Source organism: Antechinus flavipes, chromosome 2 (genome assembly GCF_016432865.1).
Source record: "Antechinus flavipes isolate AdamAnt ecotype Samford, QLD, Australia chromosome 2, AdamAnt_v2, whole genome shotgun sequence".
NCBI lineage: Eukaryota > Metazoa > Chordata > Mammalia > Dasyuromorphia > Dasyuridae > Antechinus > Antechinus flavipes.
Window position 1 is genome coordinate 646,462,972 of NC_067399.1, and position 21,393 is coordinate 646,484,364.

Genomic DNA, 21,393 nt, shown 5'->3' on the forward strand with positions numbered 1-21,393 from the left:
AGAGATCACAAACTCTATAGGGTATATATGCTGGGTTCACATTTAACGATCCTTGCTAAAATTTCTACATGTATTAGTTATAGATTCTGATGCAGCAAGGACATTTCTGTAATGCCCAAACTCTTACCTTAGGTATGAAATACTGTTGGAGTTCGGTGTCATGGGTTACCTCATGGGACAAACTTAAAGGGACAAGATCAGAATATCTCTGTATCTCATGCAGCACAGCTTCTGTATAAGGCATCTCCATTTTGTCTTTAATAGAAGGAATCCTATGTTGGCCAATAACTCGATCAATTTCTTCTTGAACTTTATCTGTGTTGTCATAAACAACAAATAATTTTGTTTTGTCTAAATAACTGGGAATACTAAACTGGGAACAGGAAGTTAATGAAAAGTAAACCAAACAAAAGTTCTAGAAGTCCAAGAAAAAGATCTTGCTTTTACTCATTGAATTCTATAATTTATACCTGGAGAGAAGACTTGAATATCTCTTAGTCTAAATTCTTTTTTTTTTTTTTGTCAAATAGGAAAATTAAGAACACAAGAAAATAACCATGATTCAAACCCAAGTCTTCGGACACCAAATTTAGATTGTTTTTACTATGTCAATCTGGATAAACTCCACCTTTTCTCCCTAAAGGTAAAGGACTGACTTTCACATTCTTGTGTGAACAATTGATCTGATAGTGGCTATACAGTAAGTAGTGTTAAGCTTTACTTAGCCATAATGCAGGCAACATATATATATATATATATATATATATATATATATATATATATATACACACACACACATATATATATATATATATATATATTTTACGAGTAAAGTCTCTAAGTGTTTTCCTGTCTTATAAATATATAATGCGACACTTTTATAACTAGTGAGGCATCTGAGTTAAAGGCTATATGTTTTCTATCATTTGCATGACTCCTTATAAATTGACAGCATGTAGGAGTCAGCAGTTCCAGGAAGAATGGGAGTAACCTTCAGACTTCGTTATTCTTCCCTTCAAAATGTTCTTCAATAGTCAAGTGTTTGGTTAAAATATTTGTTAATGTTAATTCTATACTCAATAAACTCTAGAGGCTCCTTTTTTTTTTTGCTTTTAGGATAAAATGGAAACTTCTCTGCTCAGCTTTTAAAACTCTTCACAAACAAAAACTCTTATCTTTTCAGCCTCATTGCTTAAGTCTGAAATTGGTGTTCTCTTTGCTCCATCTGAATGGCACTCCATCTCTTATTGTTTTGCTTTTTTGGCGGGGGGAGTGAGGGCATTCCCATACGGGTAATGCACTCTTGGTTTTTCATTGCTTCCCAAAATTGCTCTCTTTTTTTCAAAAGGATTCAAATTTTATATGATGCCTTTTTAAACCACCCACTTCTTATGTACATTAGAGAAGTCACAAAATTAAAAATAATAATATTTGACAATTGATTAATAAGGGTAAGAGATAGTATGGAATTGTATATGATACATAGGTTGTGAGCAAGGATGACTAGGAGGATGGTACTACTCTTGCTAGTAATTGTGAAGTTAATGACTTGTTTTTGACAAGTTGAATTTAATATGTCCAGGAATCATTGAGTTTGAAATGTTTAATAGGTGATTAGAGTTGTAAGACTAGAGAGAGGTTAGGTTTGGGCATGTATATATGAAAGTCACCTGCATAAAGATGATAATTGAAACCCATTGGAACTGAAGAGATCATCAAATGCAATGCTATAGGAGAAGAGATGACTCAGGACAGGCTTTGTGAGATGCTCATGGTTAATGGGTGAGACTCAAGTGGAGTTCTAACAAAGTTGGACAGTTGTGGAAACTGTCCAATGTTAGGAGACATGACATTGTCCAATGTCAGGAAAATATAGAAATAGAAGAGTATTAAGGAGAAAAGGGAAATTGATGATTTCAGACAATGCAGAACAAAGAAATCCTTAGTTGCAAAGTGAAATGGCCTTTTGATCAACAAGGACAAGGATTGGAAAAAAATAATTAGATTTGGTAATTAAGATATCATTAATAATTTTGGGGTGTGTAAAAAAAACCCAACTAGTTTTTATTGGATAAACATTTCAGAAGATAACAAAGAATTAAGCAGAACAAAAGAGAGGAAAGGAACTAGAAGCATCTATTATAGATTGCCTTTTCAAGGAGTTTAGCCACAAAAGGGAGGAGAGAGATAGGACAATAACTATACTCTTTAAATTTATTCTCTCTATATTTGTAAGATATCTACATAGAATGCCAGGCCTGGAGTCAGTAAGATGTGTTTAAATCTGGACACAAATACTAGCTTTGCTGCTCTTGTCTTGTCACCCATCCCTGTTTGCTTCAATTTCCTCAGCTGTAAAGTAGCAAGAAGGAAATGGCAAACCACTTCAGATCTTTGTTTAGAAAACCCTCAAAGAGTCAAGAAGAACCAGACATTACTGAAAATGACTAAATTATATATATATATATATATATATATATATATATATATATATATACATACATTATATATATATGTATAATATACACTTGATGCCCCTTAGCATATGAAATCTTTGAAAGGGAAGATTATTTCATTCTTTGTTTTTGTATCCCCTCCAAACTTAGCACAATGCTTGATGGTATGGTAGTTGCTTAATAAATGCTCATTGATCAAATGATTGGGTTCATACAGAAAACATTCAATGCTCTTAATTCTTCTGGATGAAACACATTTCAGATATGTTCTGTTCTACTTTTTCAGTTTTAAATGGGACAACATCTAAAAAAGGGTCCAATTCCAGTGTAAGTAGTCATTAATAGGAGTATCTGCTTTAGGAACAATCCAACACATTGTGGTCATGGAGAATTAGAATAGTTACTTAGGTGTAAAATGTGGTGGTTGTGGTAAGTGAGTCAATTGCTGTGTCTTGAGTCCTGTGCTCATTCTCTCATATTTGTTCTTCCATCCTCCCCTCACTTCATTCATTTTTCTGCTTCTCACTATTATAGGACTCTATCCTATAAGCTGCACTCTTGTTTGAGATTGATACAAACACAATGCTAAAATGTTGGACTAGTTTCTGCAAAAAGTTGAGCTGGGCAACTTAGGCCAAAATCTTGAGTTACTATCAGAGCAATGTAGATTTTCTTATTACCTTGTACTTCTGGGTACTTTAGCATGAGAAGCAGGCCATATCTCAAAGTGGTACTGGTTGTTTCTGTTCCGGCATCAAATAAATCCATCCCTGATGTTGCCAGATTTTCCAGGTCAAATACGGAGTCTGGATTTTTTTGGTCCTACAAATTGTTCAGGCAGAAATAAACAAATGAATGAACAAATGATGGATAAAAAGATGGAAAAAGGAATGGGTGAATAAATAAATAAAATTTCAATAATTAAGAAGTGTTAACAAAGTTCCTGAGCCCAGAAAGAGGGATTCTAAATGAAACAGCATCCATTCAAAGATTGCAAAGCATTTTTTTCATCTGAAAAGAAGAGCCTGTAAGAAGAAATTTTGTTCAGAAGAGACAGAGAGATACAGAGAAAGAAGCAGATAGAGATAGAGACAGAGACAGAAACAGCTTCAGAGACAGTTCTTTGCTCAAAGGGGAGTGGGGAAAGGGTGAACTATTTATGCTTTCTAGAGGTTTGGGGGCAAATTCCATATATTAAAGGGAAAGGGAGAATGTCTATAAATACAATAAACCATAATGTTTAGAAAGTTCTGAGCAAGGTCTTAAACTGTTGCTCAAGGTTGCCCTTGAGCTGTTTGGTTTCTGGCAACTACAGGCATGTACAATTTGACTAGAGTTCACAAATGATTATTGATATATCAAACAGCTCTGAGACTGAGAATCCTTCTAATTATCTGGTTGTTGTGTAATCCAATTGTCCTGTTATCTGTGAAGAAGGGAAATTCCAATATATAGTATAATCCTCACAGAACCCATATTGAAAGAAGTAACGGCCATATAGCCAATCATGGACAGCAATTGGAAGTAAGTAAGTTTGATTTTAGTCTCCTTCCCCTTTGACCAACCAGTTCTGCCATTGCCTCTTTTCTAGAGACTGAGAGCTTCTTGCTAATCAGGACATAGTACTGTCCATGACAAACAGTGATCAACACTACTCTTCCTAACCTCTTCCTCATCAGAACTTGCTTTTACTTTACTGGGATGTTGGTGAAAACCTGGCACAATAATGGTTACTAAAATACCTGTAAAGAAATGGAAAGAGCATCTTTTTGTTATTTTAGGAGAGGGCCTTTGGCCTAGGAACTGTCTTGGACTGTCAATATATCCTTGAATGTCATACAGAAGGTATTTATATCTGAAACCTAGCAAAGCAAAAGGTGGCAGGATGAGTTGGAGTGTTTGTGAAGTCACCACAGATGAAAAGATGGCTGTGAAAGATAATTAAATTGGGTGTGAAATATCTGAGACTGGCTACAGATCATAGGTAGCTGAGGGTGTATTTATTTATTCACTGATTAAAACATATTAGCCTACAGAAGCAATTCCAGAGTCAAGGGGACTGCTATCACTTTCCTAAAATTGGTCAATGAGCTTTTGTTTAAGAATTTTTAAAGGAGAGCAAAATCTACTATCTCTTGAGACTTTTGGCCAACTCTAGTTCTTATAAACTTTTTCATTTTATCAAACCTATCTTTCTGTTTGCCATTTTTGCATTGCTCCTAAGTCTGCCTGTTAGAAATTAATTATTCTTTTACTGTTATTCTTGTAAATGCTTGAAGTTGTCATTTCCTCTATGTAAGTTTTCCTTCTACAGGTGAAACATTGCTAACTCCAACCAATTCTCACATGGCATAATCTCACAGTCCTTTACCTCCTTGCATATCCTTTTCTGAATGCTCCCTTGCTAGTTAAAATCCTTCCTCAAATTTACTACACAATTAAGGTAATAATGTAGATATGATATGAACAGGGAAAAATCATACTACAATAGAATAACCACATCTCACTCCCTCAGGTCTCTGCTTTTACTCTTGCATTTCTGAACATACTTGTATATAGCATCAGTTTTGTCACCCTAGCAGAAGCCATCACCTATGTTGTCTTCTTGGATCCTGGAAGATATCTTTTCCTCTGCATCCTTAATTTCTGATTAGTTATATTTTTAAGTCACACATTGAGGAAGTAATCAGGTCATTTACTTTACAAAGTACTTTACCAAGATCTACTCCTGAGTATACTCTTCCATGCCCTAGCATCCTTCCTATTCTTAAAAGACAAGAGAACAAGGTACCTTGTCCTCTATATTCTCATTACATTATAAGATGACTTAGGTCTGGAGCCCCATTACTATTGGTGAGTTGCTCTTGGAGCATCCATTTTGAGTGCATAAGAAGCACATAATAAATATGTTTTTTGTCTTGAGTTATCAGCTCTCTAGTCTGATTATATCTCTCTCTTGATGCAACCTAAGATCCCATCAACTTTTTAGGTATCATAAAAATGTAATACACAATTTGCAATTAATCAACAGAAGGAAGGCAATAAAATTAAGAAGTATAGGAGGAAGAACTTCCTGTAGAATGTAGAATTCTATCAGGAACCTGAAAGAAATCAGGGAAGCCAGGAGAAAGAGATAATGAGGAAGTACATTCCAGGCATAAAGGACAACCAATGAAAATGCACTGAATATGTAACTGGAGGTAATTTTGGTGTTTTTGTTTTTTGTGTGTTTGAGGAACAACAAGAAATCCATTGTCATTGGATCACAGAACTGATGTGGTATCTTGACATGAAATATTGGAGGAGAGGCAGACTATGAAGGTCTTTGAGACTTAATAGTTGATTTTGAGGAAATACAGAGCTATTAATTAGGAGAATAACTAGGTCAAAATTGAAGTTTGGGAAGATCATTCTGATGGCTGAGTGGAAGATGAATTGGTGTGGGAAGAGACTTGTGGCAGGGGAACTATCCAAAAGCCTTTTATAGTAATGCTGCCATGAGTTGATGAAGGCCTGTACATTGATGGCAGCAATAGAGAAGAAAGGGGAATATATGTGAGAAGTGCTGTGAATGTAAAATTGATAGCACTTCACAATTGACTAGTATGAGGACTCAAAATGAGTGCTTGAGGATGACACCTAGGTTCTAAACATGGATGATTGGGAAAGTGGTTGTACTCTTAATTGTAACTGGAAAGTTACTGATAAGGGAGAGTTTCTTAAACATGATTTCAAGTTTGAATGTTTGAATTCAAGATTTCAAGTGGGAAATTAGGAATGTGATAGTAAAGATGATTAGAGAGGCTAAGATGTGATAAATAAATTTAAGGATCAACATCAATGAGATAATTGAATCCATGGCAAGTTATGTTATCACCAAAAAAAAAAAAAAAAAACATAACAGAGAGAAAAGAGAAGAAGGTCCATGACAGAGCTCTGAGGAATACCCAAGTTTAGTCCACATGACCAGCAAAATTATTGGGGATGGTAATGTCATAAGCCAAGAGAGAAAATAGTATCACATTAAAGAAAATAAACATCTGTGTCAAAGGCTGCACAGAGGTAAAGATATGGTTTGAGTACAAACTATTAGATTTAGCATTTAAATAATCATTAATAAATTCAAAGGAAGTTTTTCCTTTTTTGATGATTTCTAGCATAAGGATAAACATGCAGTCTACCTGTATGTGTAACTGCATGCAGTTACACTTCCCAATACAGATCCATACAAGATTCCAATATATCTGAGAAATATTTGATACAAAAGAATGTACATAATGTTGATATGTAGTTTTCTGAGTACACAGGGATCTTTATGAATGATTTAACAGTCCCATTTCTATTTTAGTTTGACATCATTTATTTATACTATATTTCTAAGGGGAGTAACTGGGTGGAGCAATAGAAATAAGGTACAGCCTAGAGTCAGAAAGAATCATCTACTAAGTTTAAATCTGGACTCAGATACTTATTAACTGTGTGATCTTGGGCAAGTTATTTTATCTTGCTTGCTTCAGTTTTGTAATCTGTAAAATGAGCTGAAGAATGAAATAGCAGTCACTACACTATTTTTGTCAAGAAATTCCCAAATGGGCTTACAAAAAGTTGGACACTAGTGAACCAACTGAACAATAACAACAACAAAATAATTGGATGGTAATACTTTATGTGTGTATCTTTATTGATCTCACCAATACTCTCTATCATGTATTCCACATTCTCTATCATTCTTATATAACATTAACTTCTTAATATGCCATACATCTCCATATTTTTTCCACTCATTATTTATATATATTTTCATCACTTAATAAAACTAGAAGCCAAATAGTATTAAATGTTAGTATTTTAGAGAATGATTATGAATGAATGTTCAAGTTTCCAAAGAAGAGGTTTATTCTTTGTCAGCCAATAGTGTATGATGGAAATCCAGAAAATTAGGTTATGGCAGTATGGCTACCAGAGCAAACAAACTGTGCCCAGTATAAGAATCATCTAGCATAAGGGTAGAACATTGTGTGTAGGTGGGATAAGGACAATTAATATAATTGTCCAAATAAAATGTCCAAATAATATAATAAATATGATCAAGTAATTAGTAAAAACAAATTCCTCCACATCCATCTTAAATCAACCAAATTATCAAGATTACAAAAGAATATCTCAGGCAAATTATAACATTGTTACTGAGGAACTAATTTCTCCTTTTTTTTTAAAAGAGGTATGCTTATCTCATCCCATAAATTAAAAATTAAATAAATAAAAATTTTTAAAAATCAAAGTATAGGATGGATGCAGTTTTTGGCATCTTCAACTTATCATCCAAGTACTGCTGTGAATTAAACAGAATTTTTTATAAAAAGAAATCACTTCAATGAGATTACCAGAAAAAAATTAAATTGATTGAAATATATGGGATACAACTTTCAACATCCACTTCAAATATACAAGAAAAATGACTTTCAAATACAAGAAAGCAGCAGTCAGTAAAAAATAAATGGTTGAAAGAATCCAATTCAAAGTAATTCTTAAAATTAAACTGCTGATAAAATAACTGCTGATGATAGCTCCTGGTCCTTCAAACATTTGTTTCACTCCTCACAATCTGCAGCTATGTTCCCCCTAATGATGGCACATCTCTTGTGGTAGTTGTAGTTTTAATCATTTCCTTTGAGACTTAGTCAATCATCATTGTCTTAGTGGATCCCATTCCCAGAGTAATGTGGGCACTGTGGATGAAATTAATCCCAACCTTCAAAAAAGAGGGGAAGGAAGCAAGTACAGAAGGATGTAGAGGCAGGAAGCAGAGAACTGAGGAGAGAGTGAAAGTATTACTGCATATGCTGGGATAGCCAGAACTATTATATGTAGTAAAAGAGGGAATATACAACCAGTATTAGCTGCACTGAATTGTCAGAGTTTTCCTTAATTATTAATTTGGTGGTCTCCCTTGTTAATCACTACTACCACCTCCAGCTTTAGCATAGAAGTGAAAAAAAATGCCATTGCATGTGGATCCTAGAAGAATAAGATAAGGCACGTACATAATTGTTCCCCAAACTGTGACTTTTCAGAATTTCATTGTGGTAATCTCCCACTTGTTTCCTTTTGATTCTCTTAAGGGCCACTAATCTCATCAAACTTCAAAGGCACAAGAAAAATGGAAGAAAGAAATAACAATGAAGAGATCTTTGTTAAGAAATAGATTTGCAGTATGGACACCATAGAAAAATAAGTAGGGTAGAAAATAGAGAAAGATTAAAATCAATGAGGAAGAAGAAAGATGACAACAAAAGAAAAAAAACAAAATAAAATATTGCAATAAGAAATATTCCCTTGGAAAATTAAAGAATTATAATAAATTTTGCGAGTCCCCCATAAATGATGAGGAAGAAACTTTTAAGAGTTTCAGAAATATGTTCATCAATTGGGGAATGACTGAATAAGTTATGGTATTTGTGTGTTATGGAATATTATTGTTCTAAAAGGAATGATTAACAGAATGATGTCAAAAAAGACAAAAGACTTACATGAACTGCTGCTAAGTGAAATGAGTGGACTGAAGAGAACATTTTACATAGCAACAATAGGATTATGTAATGATCAATTCTGATGGACATGACTCTTTTCAATAATGAGATGATTTAGGTCAATTCCAATAGACTTGTGATGGAGGAAGCATCTGCATCCAGAAAGAGGACTGTTGGAACTGAATGTGGATCACAGCATAGTATTTTCACCTTTTTTATTGTTGTTGGCTTGCTTTTTGTTTTCTTTCTCATTTTTTTTTTGCCTTTTTGATTTGATTTTTCTTGTGCAGCATGATATATGTGCAAATATGTATAGGAGAATTGTACATTTTTAATATATATTGGATTACTTGTTTTCTAGGAGAAGGGACAGGGGGAAAAGAGGGAGAAAATTTTGGAATACAAGTTTTTGGAATAGTGAATGTTGGAAATTATCTTTGCATATATTTTGAAAATAAAATGCTATTATTAGTTTTTTTAAAAAAGAATCTTTGAAATATCTCAGAATATCAAGTGAAGAATAAAAAGGAAATATTAAATCAATTGGGGGAAAAGATTCTCAAAGAATTAATCAAAAAAGGAAAGAATTAAGAAAAAAAGATTCTCCACATTAATAAATTATCTCACAAGAAAATAACAAAACTAGAATTCTAAATTTAAGGGCTGAAAGAAACTTAACTGAAATAGAAAACCCTCAAATGACAACTTGTTTGGAAGAAAATATAAGAACTCTGCAAATGGATATGCAATTTGAAGATAGGATGATGAAACAATCTAAATGTTATAAATTTTATGTAAAATGGTGAAGAATAAGAAATTTAATACTTTACTGGAAATGATTCAGGAAAGTTGTGAAAAAAAATCTGAAATGTCAAATTTCAGTTTGAAGGAATTCACATAGAAAGTGAATTGAAATCTCAAGTTTATATTACCAAAAATCATTGGAGACAAACTTCAGAATTACAGTATAAAATAAAAACATTTAGAGGTAGTCAGTAAAACTATTTGTTATTATTCCAGGGAAGGATGGGATTACTAATTTACAAGAATCCAGGGGACAAACTCATATGACATACTAGAAAGCAAAGTTTTGTCTAACTGATAAAAATGAGGTATGCTTGAATTCATTTCCTCAAAAGAACCTAAAGGAACATAGACATTTGACATGCACTAAACTAAAAATAGATAAAAAGATAGTCAACAATGAGATTATGGTATTGTTTAAACATGCTATTGATATGTTTAAAATATGCATATAAAATGAAATTTATATTTCCATGTAGTAAAGTATAGACAAATCTTTGAATTTGAAGCAGGACAGTTTTTGTCTTTAAAATTTTCACATTGAGAAACATTTAAAAATTATTCTTTGCAGATGATAGGATGGTATACATAGAGAATCCTAGCTAGTCAATTAAAAAACTAGTTGAACTCATTAACAACTTTAGCAAAGTTGCAAGATTCAATATAAACTCACATAAATTATTGCATTTCTATTTATTACAAATAAAATCTAGCAGCAAGAGACAGAAAGAAAAAAAATTCTTTAAAATAATTCTCAACAACCTGGGAGTGTATCTGCAAAGACATACCCAACAACTATACAAACACAATTATGAAACACTTTTTACACATTTAAAGTCAGATGCAAACAACTGGAAAAATATTGATTGCTCACAAATAGGCTGAGCTAATGCTCATAGATAGGCAGAGCCAATATAATAAAACTGATAAATCTACCTAAGTTAATTTGAATATTCAGTACTATGTCAAGCAAAATTACAAAGCAAAATTTATAAAGCAAGAAAAACAATAAATTTAATATGAAGAGGAGTTCCTTGATAACATCTTAATTTGTTTTTCTAAAATGGTTTTATTTAAATATTTTATTTCCTTGTCTGTTAATCTGAAAAATTTATGTTTTTTTGTAAATATGCATTGATTTCATTTAGATTGTCAGATTTATTGGCATACAATTGGACAAAATAGTTCCTAATTATTCTCTTAATTTCCTTTTCATTGGTGATAAATTCAACCTTTTCATTTTTAATAGTAGTAGTTTGGTTTTCTTTTTTCTTTTAAATCAACTAATCCAAAACGTTATCTTTTTAATTTTTTTCCATAAAGCCAATTCTTAGTTTTATTTATTAGTTCAATAGTTTTCTTACTTTCAGTTTTATTTATATTTCCTGTGACTTTTCAGAATTTCTAATTTGGTATTCAATTGGGATTTTAATTTTGTACTTTTTATAGCTTTTTTATTTGCATGCCCAATTCTTTGATCACTTTTTCATTTTTGTCATGTCAGCATTTAGAGATATAAAATTCCCCCTAAGAACTCATTTGGCTGCATCTCATATTTGGCGTGTTGTCTCATTATTATCATTCTCTTGAATGAAATTATTGACTTTCTATGATTTGTTGTTTTACCCATTCATTCTTTAGGATTCAAATGTTTAATTATCAATTTGTTTTTAGTCTATCATTCCATAGCCTTTTGTTACACACACTTTTTATTGTATCATTATCTGAAAAGGATGAATTTAATATTTCTGCCTATATTTGATTGTGAGATTGTTAATGCCTTCATTCTTTGTCACTTTTTGTATATTTGTTATGTACTACTGAATAAAAGGGATATTCTTTTCTATTCTCATTCAATTTTCTCCAGAGATTTATCATATCTAACTTTTCTAAAATTCTCTTGTTTTTCTTATTTATTTATAATTAAATTTATATAGTTCTTACAGGGGAGAATAAAGTTTCTCAGTAGCTGTCTATTTCACTCTGTGACTCACTTAATTTCTCTAAGAATTTGGATGCTATACCACTGGTGCATATAGGTTTAATACTGATATTACTTCATTGTTTATGGTGCCCTTTAGCAAGATGTAGTTTGCTTCCTTATCTCTTTTGATTAGATCATCTTTGCTTTTTCTTTGTCTGGGATCAGAATCACTACTACTTTTTTTTTTTTTTAACTTCAGCTGAAGCATGACATATTCTGCTCCAGTCTTTCCCCTTTATTCTCCATGTATATTTCTGTTTCAAATGTGTTTCTTTTAAACATATTGTAGGATTTTCTTTTTTAATTCACTGTGCTGTCTGCTTCTGTTTTATGGGAGGATTTATCCCATTTCTATTATATATTATCTACTTCCCAGGTTGATTGTTTTTTCCAATTAGGATTTTAACTTGTTAAAAATTCTTTTATTTTGTTTGACTGATTCTTGATGTCTCATTGAGTCATTAGTTTCTACTTGCCAAGTTCTAATTTTTACGGAATTATTTTCTTCAGTGAGCTTCTATACTTCCTTTTCCATTTGGTCAATTCTATTCTTTAAGGAGTTATTTTCTTCATTTATATTTTCCCCATTAGCCAATTTTTTTTAAGGAATTGTTTTCTTCTAATTTTTGACCTTCTTTTCCCAAGATGTTGATTCTCTCTTGTGTACTTCTCATTTATTTTATTAACCTTTCTTCTGTCTCTCTTATTTTCACTTTTAAAATCTTTTTTTGAGCTCTTCCAGGAAGGCTTTTGAAGTTTCAGAACAATTTATATTTCCTTTTGAGGTTTTGCATGTAGGGATTTTGACAATATTGCCTTCTTCTGAGTTTGTCTTTTGATCTTCTCTCTCACCATTATACCTTACATAGAACTTCATTGTCACAGAATTTGTTCTAAAAGGATTCAAGTTGAATTGCATAGTAGAGTAAAATTGTAATGAATTTTGGAGGAAGAAAAAAAAAGAAATAGTCTAAATTCCTGAGCAAATAACTTAAAATAATTTCACCATAAAAGCCTACTAAAATCAGAGTGAAGATCAAAACATAAATTCAGGATAACAGTAGGAAAATAGCTAAATTGTGCTATTTTTTTCTTCTAACATTCAACCAGTCCTTCATTTCTGATATAAATCCTATCTGCTCATAGCAGGAATCGGGTGGGGGAAATCTTCAAATAAATTTTTTTCCATTAAAATATAATTTCTAAAATATATTGGGAATGGGTGGTAATTGAGTTATTCTCCATTTGATAAATGGTCAATAGGCATGAATAGGCAATTTTCAGAGGAAAAATTCAAAGTTGTCAATAGCCATATAAAACTTATAAAAGCCATAGAAAATTAATCAGTGAAATAGAAATTAAAGCACTTGTTAGGTATTACCTCACACAAATCAGATGGTCAAGTTTGACCAAAGAAAAACAATGCACATATTGAAGGGACAGCTAGAAAACAAATACTTTAATGCAGGTAACAGAGGTAGAACTGTGAACTGGTGTAGCCATTTTAGAAGGCAACTAGGCACTGTGTTCCAAAAGCTATTAAATTGTGTATTATCTTGGATGAAGTGACTTTACTGCTAGATCTAAATTCCAAAGAGATCTAAAAGAGAAAGGACACATGTAGAAAAATATTTATTTCTTCTTTTCTGTTTTCTGTGTGGTGACAAAGAATTGGAAACAAAGGAGTGCCAATCAAATGGGTAATGGGTGAAAAAAATTCTAAGATATGAATGTGATAGAATATTCTTGTAGTGTAAGAAAAAAAAGAGATGGTTTCAGAGAAATCTGAGTAGACTTGCATAAAATAGCACAAAGTGAAATAAGAAGAATCAGTTAAAAATACATAGTCACAAGACTATTGCAAAGCCAAAATACTATGAAAGACTTCACTACTCCAATCAGAATTACTGAGAACTTGTGATGAAACTTATCACCCATTTCCAGAGAGAGAAATGATGGATTCAGAAGTTTAAGGGTTTTATTTTTAATTTTAACTTAATCAATTTGGGATTGATATTACTTTACTATACATCTTTGTAACAGGTTTTATATTTCTTGCTTTCTCAGTGGGGGGATAGAAATTGTGGGAGGAAAAGAATAATAATCTGAATATAAAATAAAATTGAATTAAAATAATCAATAAGCATCAATGGGTACACATGTGTTAACCACATTTCATAAAATTGTAAAATACTCAACATACACAATGAGGAAGAAGGCTCTAAAACAACAGTATCTTAGTTCATAAATCATTTGCCAAGGGAAAAGATAAAACCTTTAAAAAGATGGCTTTCCTAGAAAATAGTAATTAGTCCTGTAAACTTAAACCAAATATCTCTCAAACTGAACTTATTATCTTTCTTTCCCACCTTCCCAAGTTTTTTTTCTTTATAAATCTTCCTATTATTGTGAATGACACCATCACCTTCCAAATTATTCTAAATTTCTCACTCTCCTATCCCTATATGTAATATTTTGCCGAAGTCTGTCAATTTTCTCTTAGTAACATTTCTCAAGTATCCCTACTTCTTTACTCTCATACTGTCCCCACTCTTGTCAGTCTCCTACCTCACTTCAAAGACATGCACATTAATAGTCTGTTGGTAGGCTGCATATTGTTACAAACATGCTGAAGTTCAATTATTAATCATACAAGACAAATATCTAAACTGCTCATTTTCTTTATTACAGGAATTGCATTGCTGGGCATATACTTCAATAAGATAAAGGATTATGTAAGTAAGTATATATGCATACATGGACATATAAACACATGTACACACGTACAGATATATTAAATGTGTATTTGTATAGTATGTACACACACACACACACATATATATATATATATACAACATATTTTTTTTATCTCTTTAGTCATCACGGCATCATGTCATTAGAGAAATAGAATTAGAAACATGAATTCCATCAGTTGAGAAAAGATAGAATAAATGTATGCATTTTGATGTCCAAATGTAGTAGAATATCATTGGGTATTAAAAGAACATTGAGAAGATTTGTATGATCTCATAAAGAATGAAATTAATAGAACCAATATAAACAATAGAGACAATTACAAATGAAATAAAAAGATCACTAAATAGAAGTTGAATGACACACAATTAAAAAATCACTAATCATACCAAGAATTGGTAACAAATCATTTTCTACTTTACTTATTAGAGACAAAGTGCAGAATACTTGTTAGACGGGATCTTTTAATATAATTGACAATTTTTCATTTATTTCAAAACTTAACTAGGAAAGGCAAAGAATTTCTAGAATAACTTTAATGAGAAAATATTTTCAATGTCATATTATTAAAAGAGCAGACATAACAATTTCCCATACAAGCCATTTCCAATGTGTACAATACCTGCTGCATTTTGTAGAGGAAGCAGTCAATATAATTCTTAAGATTGTTAGGATCCAAGATCTCTTCATGTTTCTTTGTACTATCCAAAATAAACTTTTTAAGTATCTTGATATTTGAAAAAAATTTCTTGTGCGGTCCAGGAAAATAGCGGAGAAGCCAAGGGACATTATTATAAAGCTATAAAAAGGGAGGAGAGAGAAAAGTACCATATGTGAGTTTAATATAGAAAAAATATCTTACACAGTCTCAGTTTTACAATTGTTTAACATTATATTTGTTTCTTTCAAAAGGAAAATGTTTTGTCCCCTTTAAAAACAGGGTAGTTTAGAGTAGTAATTAATTAGAAAGTTATTGAGTATTATACCTAGAAATATTTAGGAATAATTTTTTTGTGGAAATCAGGAAAATGAAGGCATTCATTATGATTTAGGGAAGTGATGCTAAAATCTTAAGTAGAAATGTGCAAGATACTGTTCAATCCTTAACTCAGCATCTGTTCACATATAAAAAAAATTATTGAAAATCTATATGATTTTTTAAAAAACAGCATGCTAAAATCAGGTCTATATAGCTGACCTCAAAGCCAGGAAACCTGGGTTCAAGAGTTATTTTTGACACCAGCTTTGTGAAACTGGTCAAGTTACTTAATCTCCCTGAATCTCCATGGAAGTGTCAAAAATGGCCAATGGCCCAGCCAGATTAAAATGTAATTGGGAAATATTTAACAGTAAGTACAATTTAAAATAAAATAAATTAGAACATAGATAATGTCAATATGTGGTTTTCTAAGGCAATATGCAACCTGCAGGGATTTTTGTGTATGAAATATTGGCTCCCCATTGCTATTTGAGTTGTACACTACTATTCTAGATAATTCTGTAAGATTATAATTTGCAAAATAATTGCTGATTTGCTTTGGTAGAACAAATTTGCTCATTTAGAGATTGTCTATATCAGTAAATCATAGATTCTGCAGTTACCCTTATCTTAAACTATATAACACAAATCTCTTTACAGGATGGGTGAGTAGTGTTTTTTCATATGTCATGGAGGGAGAAAAAATAACTTTAATGCAGCCTTTTCCTGGAAAATCTGGCTACATTAGAAAGGAAAAGTTCAGTGTCATCTACAAAGTATTGTTTTCTATAAACTCTTGCTTTTTTCTCACCAAATAGACCTCCTGTGTATTCTTGGGAAAAGACAGTTCACCACAAGAAGTTATGGGCTTCCCTGTGCAATCAACATCCAGCCCAATCAATAATTATCAAGTTTATCCAGTATCTTGAATCTGTCTTTCAGTACTATACAAGCCACTGGGTACATGGACATAGAAAGCAATATATAGTATTCTTACTTTTAAAGGGCTGACAGGTTAACTAAATTTTGTAAACACAAATTAGCTAGAAAACAAAACAAAACAAAAAAGACATTCCATATTCAGGTAATAGATTGCAACAATAGTAAATAATAATCACAACAAAGTAAAACTAATATTCGGTAGAGAGCCATTCTGATGGTTAGGAACATTTGAAATGAATTTTTATGTAGGTACTGTACTGTATTATATTGGAAGTATTACCTTGGCCATGTCCCTTAACCTCTCAGTAACCCTTGATAATTCTTTAAATCTATAAATTGTAGAGAAGTTGCTAATCTGGTTGTTTACTCACTCAGAATTTCCTAAACCAATGAATTTACAAATTTGGGTCAGCATCAGATAACTGTGTAGTTAACATATAGACAATATTTTAAGGTTTGTAAATCACTTAATTTGTATTTCTCATTTGATATTGATAGCAAACCTGTGAGGTGGACATTATTATTAACTTCATTTTCAGATGAAGAAAGTGAGAAAGTGATGTTGAATACTTTGTTCAGGATCACACAGATATTGAATGTGACAAAATTCAATCTCAGTTTATCAGGATAAAAAATCAATTTCTGGTGCTGACATCTGAGTGCTACATGAACTGGGTGAAGTTCATCCTTGGGAGAAGGGAAGATTTGTTCTCTTTGAAATAATCCTTAGTTAGGTTCTACTCTGCTGTAACATAGAATTGCTAAAAGTAATACACTATTTTGAGATAACGTTGCTTTGGACCACTGAACTGCTGAGGAGAACCAAGCCCAGTTGATCATCAAACATTCCTGTTGGTATTGTGTACAATGTATTCCTGATTCTGCTTGTTTCACTCAGCATCAGTTCATGTAAATCTTTCCGAGTCTTTCTATAATCAGCTTATCATTTTTATAGACTATATAATTTCATTACTTTCATGAACCACAACTTGTTCAGCCATTCCCCAATTAATGGTCATACACTCATTTTCCAATTCTTTGCTAACACAAAAAGTTGCTACAAATATTTTTTGCACATGTGGGTCCTGTTCCCTCCTTTATGATTTCCTTGGGATACAGATTTGGTAGTAGCACTGCTGGGTCAAATGATATCTAGTTTTATAACTCTTTGAGCATAATTCCATATTGTTCTCCAGAATGGTTAGATTATTTTACAACTCCACCATTAGTACATTAGTGTCCCAGTTTTCCCACATCCCCTCCAACATTTATCATTGTCTTTTCCTATCATCTTAGCCAATCTGAGAGGTATGAGGTGATACCTTAGAGTTGTTTTAATTTGCATTTCTCTAATGAATAGTGATTTAGTACTTTTTTTATCTAACTATAAATGACTTTAATTTTATTATCTGAAAATTATTCATAAGCTTTGACTACTTATCAATTGGGGAATGACTTCTCATAAATTTGATACAGTTCTTTGTATATTTTAGAAATGAAACCTTTGTCAGAAAAACTGGCTATAAAGATTTTTTTCCAACTTTGTACTTCTCTTTTAATATTGTTTCTGTTGGTTTTGTTTGTGCAAACTCTTTTTAATTTAATGTAATAAAAGTTGTCCATTTTGCCTTTTGTAATATTCTCTAGTTCTTCTTTGGTTATAAAATTCATTTCTTCTCCAAAGATCTGATAAGTAAATCATCCCTTGTTCTCCTAATTTATTTATGGTATCACCCTTTATGCCAAATCATGCACCCATTTTCACACTATTTTGGAATGTAGTGTGAGATATAGGTCTATGCCAAGTCTCTGAATATTATTTTCCAGTTTTCCCAGCAATTTTTTTCAGAGTGAGTTTTTATTCTAGAAGTTGAAGTTTGGGGGTTTATCAAATCCTAGATTGCTATAGACCTTGATTATTATGTCATGTGTATTTAATATGTTCCACTGATCCACCACTCTATTTCTTAGCCAGTACCAAACTGTTTTGATAACTACTTTGCTAAGAGTGGCCCCTAATCTTAACTATATGATAAAAGAGCTATTTTGTTGCTCATTCCAAGGAGAGAATTTCTAGTCTGTATACTTTGGCATATAGATCACTATATCTATCTATATCACTAAATGATCACTAAATAATCCTGAAAAGACCACCAGAATAACACCCCCCCAAAAAAAACTGTAAATACACAGTGTTTGCTGTGTACCAGGTAATTTCACAAGACCAGTGGAAAAATATGTTCAGTAAACAGTATCCATGGAGTCGCATACCCAACAAGAACACTGAGGTGACATTGCCAGAAGAAATGAATTATTCTGAAGTATCAAAGATTTGTTACTTATATGTTCCCTGACTGCCCGTATAACCTGCATGTGAACTGCCTACAAATGTGTTCTGGTCACCCATATTTTCTACATCTCTTCAACTTATGCATGATTACTATTAATCCTTTCCTTTCCACTGCTGCTATGTGTTTTTGTAGGTAATTGTGTCTTAGATTTATTCAAGGGACATTTTACTACTAGATTTATCAACTTTTATGTCATTAAATGTTTTATTTTGAATTAATTGTCTTCTAAGGATAACTGATAAGATTAAATATTATTGATGACATTTAAGCTAGGACTTTAAATAAATGCAAAAGCAGAGAATATAGATGTTTATTCTGGCATAGTTTTTCATGGGGAGAGGTATTGAGAGTTCTCATATATGATGAAGAGTACCCCCAGTGTTAAATGTATAATTGTGCTTACATTACCTAAAACATAGTTTTGTTTAATTAATTTTCTTTATAAGCCATCAACTACTATATGAACATGAGATCTTACTCTGGGAATTTCACTTTCTTTTCTGAAAGCTGCCTTCACTTCTAGTGCTTATTATTTTATAGATAAAATGATTATTTATAGAGTTTTGCATAAGATGTGGTTGAAGAAACATAATGTCACATTATGACCTTTTTAATCTTATTTAGGTTTATTATGATTGTGTGCCTCTGGTAGGAGGCATTATGGAAGAATCTTTTCCCTTTTTGTGTTGGAAAATTTGATGACCAAGTACACAACCAGAGGATGACTCTGACCTTACCTGAGCAAGTGGTGAGTTCAATAGAATCAAGTTTTCACTTAAAATTCTCATCATTGAAAGAAAGTTCTCATTGTCATAGCTGAAGCGCTGATGGAAGAGGATGGAGCAAATAACATTGCATGGAGCACATCCAAGGATGTAGGTTGGGTCAAAGGGTTGACCTTAATGATAAATAATTTACAAAATGGAAAAAAAGTTTAATGATAATATTTTTAGCAAACCAGCATTAATATAACAAGGAAAAGACATCTACTAAGATTTGATCTGAATGTGGGATTCAGTTCCTTTAAAGCTGATCTTTGATATCTCAGCTAGACCATTTTCCTTCTTTATATTTAACACAGAAACAGTTTATGAAACATGACCAAGGGAAAAATCTGATCTGTCCTATTTCTCTCCATAAAGGTTCCACATGGTCAAAGAGATAGACAGTGGTAAACAGAGTGATTTTCAATACAAAGAAATTTAAAATCGGTGATGTTGTTATAGAGGACCCATGTGTTCAAGAAATATTTAATGATAACCAACCATTTGTTTTCCTCAGTTCCTTCAAAAGGAACTGAGCTTCTTCCTGGACACGCTCCTCAATACTCCTTTTCCCCATCCCAAAGTTCCTCAGAGTTGTCAGGGAAAATCTGCGGATTTGTTTCCACTTTTCTCCATGGCTAAAAATAATTCCTAGGGGAAAAAAATGAACCAAGCATGGAATTAATAATTCTAAGTTGCTTAAAGCAAAATTTTAATTTTTATCATTGTTTCTAGCTAGCTTGAAGATCATCTTTTAGTTGTCCTATTTTTTTTTTCATCTTTACCACTTTGGCTGAAATAACCTGAAACTTACCATGTCCTTTGTAAATGTCATCAAATATTGGTAATTTTCCCCTGCCTCCAAAAATGTCTCCCTGATCAATCAGAGCTTCTTTCAGTGCTTTGTATCCATGTAAAATCACGACTGGCTGAGACCCAAAATACACAGTATACACAGAGCCATACTTTTCAGATAGCTGGGGAAAATATAAGAAACAACTCAATGAATAGTGCCCAACATGAAAGTGAATGTATTTGGACTTTTATAGCAAGTGCTAAGAAACTGAAGGCATATGGCTATGTTTGTCCTACAATATGTCCTATATGCCTAAGTAGAAAGTGATCTCTTTTAAAGAACTTTCCTGATTCCCTGTTCTTATCTCCATGCCTTTAATTTTTCTCTCCCATCTCTCTCTATAATTTGTTTTTCATGATTGTGCATTGTTATATATTCCCTTCATCCCTTAGGAATCAAACTCCTGGAGTACAAGCATTTTCTCTTTTATTTGTCTCCAATATGTTTAATATCTTAAAAAGTATGTAACACACACTGTAAGTATTTAATTATTAAATTTGACTGAAATATTAGTCTATCTTCCTTGAACTCTATCCATTGACAGATGACTTTTCAGCTTATTTTTTTTTAATTTTTAAAAATCAGCTTCCATATTACTTCTCTGCAATCTCATGTCATAGAATCACTCCTCACTGCTTTACAAAACCCCCTTTCTGAATTTTCTCCTTTTCATATAGAATGTAAGCTCATTGATGATAGAGATGATCTCGCTTGTTTCCCTTTGAATTCCCAAGTCTTAATACAGTTCCAGGAACATTTGAAATTCTTAATAAATTTTTCTCATTTTGTTCATTTATTCCTTAACTCAAGATTAGTTTAGATGAGTTCAAAGTGACTTAATAAGATTGAACATGAGGTAAAAATTGTTGGAAATACTCATTAAAGTATTTCTTAAAGTCTGGGTGATTGGTGATCTTTATGGGTACAGGCAATCCCCATAACAAGATCTCAGATATCTTAACATATTAAATTG

At 32.1% G+C, this 21,393-nt stretch overlaps 1 protein-coding gene across 1 annotated transcript in view; it reads right to left on the minus strand.

Annotated features, from left to right (window-relative positions):
* The window catches only part of LOC127552019 (cytochrome P450 2C44-like), a 37,913-nt gene that overhangs the window by 7,623 nt on the left and 8,897 nt on the right, over positions 1 to 21,393 (minus strand). Inside the window, exons 2-7 of the mRNA XM_051982355.1 lie at positions 20,379 to 20,541; positions 20,066 to 20,215; positions 19,538 to 19,698; positions 15,151 to 15,327; positions 3,137 to 3,278; positions 128 to 315 (exon numbers count right to left, since the gene is read on the minus strand). Of these exons, the coding sequence (XP_051838315.1) occupies positions 128 to 315; positions 3,137 to 3,278; positions 15,151 to 15,327; positions 19,538 to 19,698; positions 20,066 to 20,215; positions 20,379 to 20,541 (981 nt within the window). The remainder of the gene's footprint in view (positions 1 to 127; positions 316 to 3,136; positions 3,279 to 15,150; positions 15,328 to 19,537; positions 19,699 to 20,065; positions 20,216 to 20,378; positions 20,542 to 21,393) is intronic.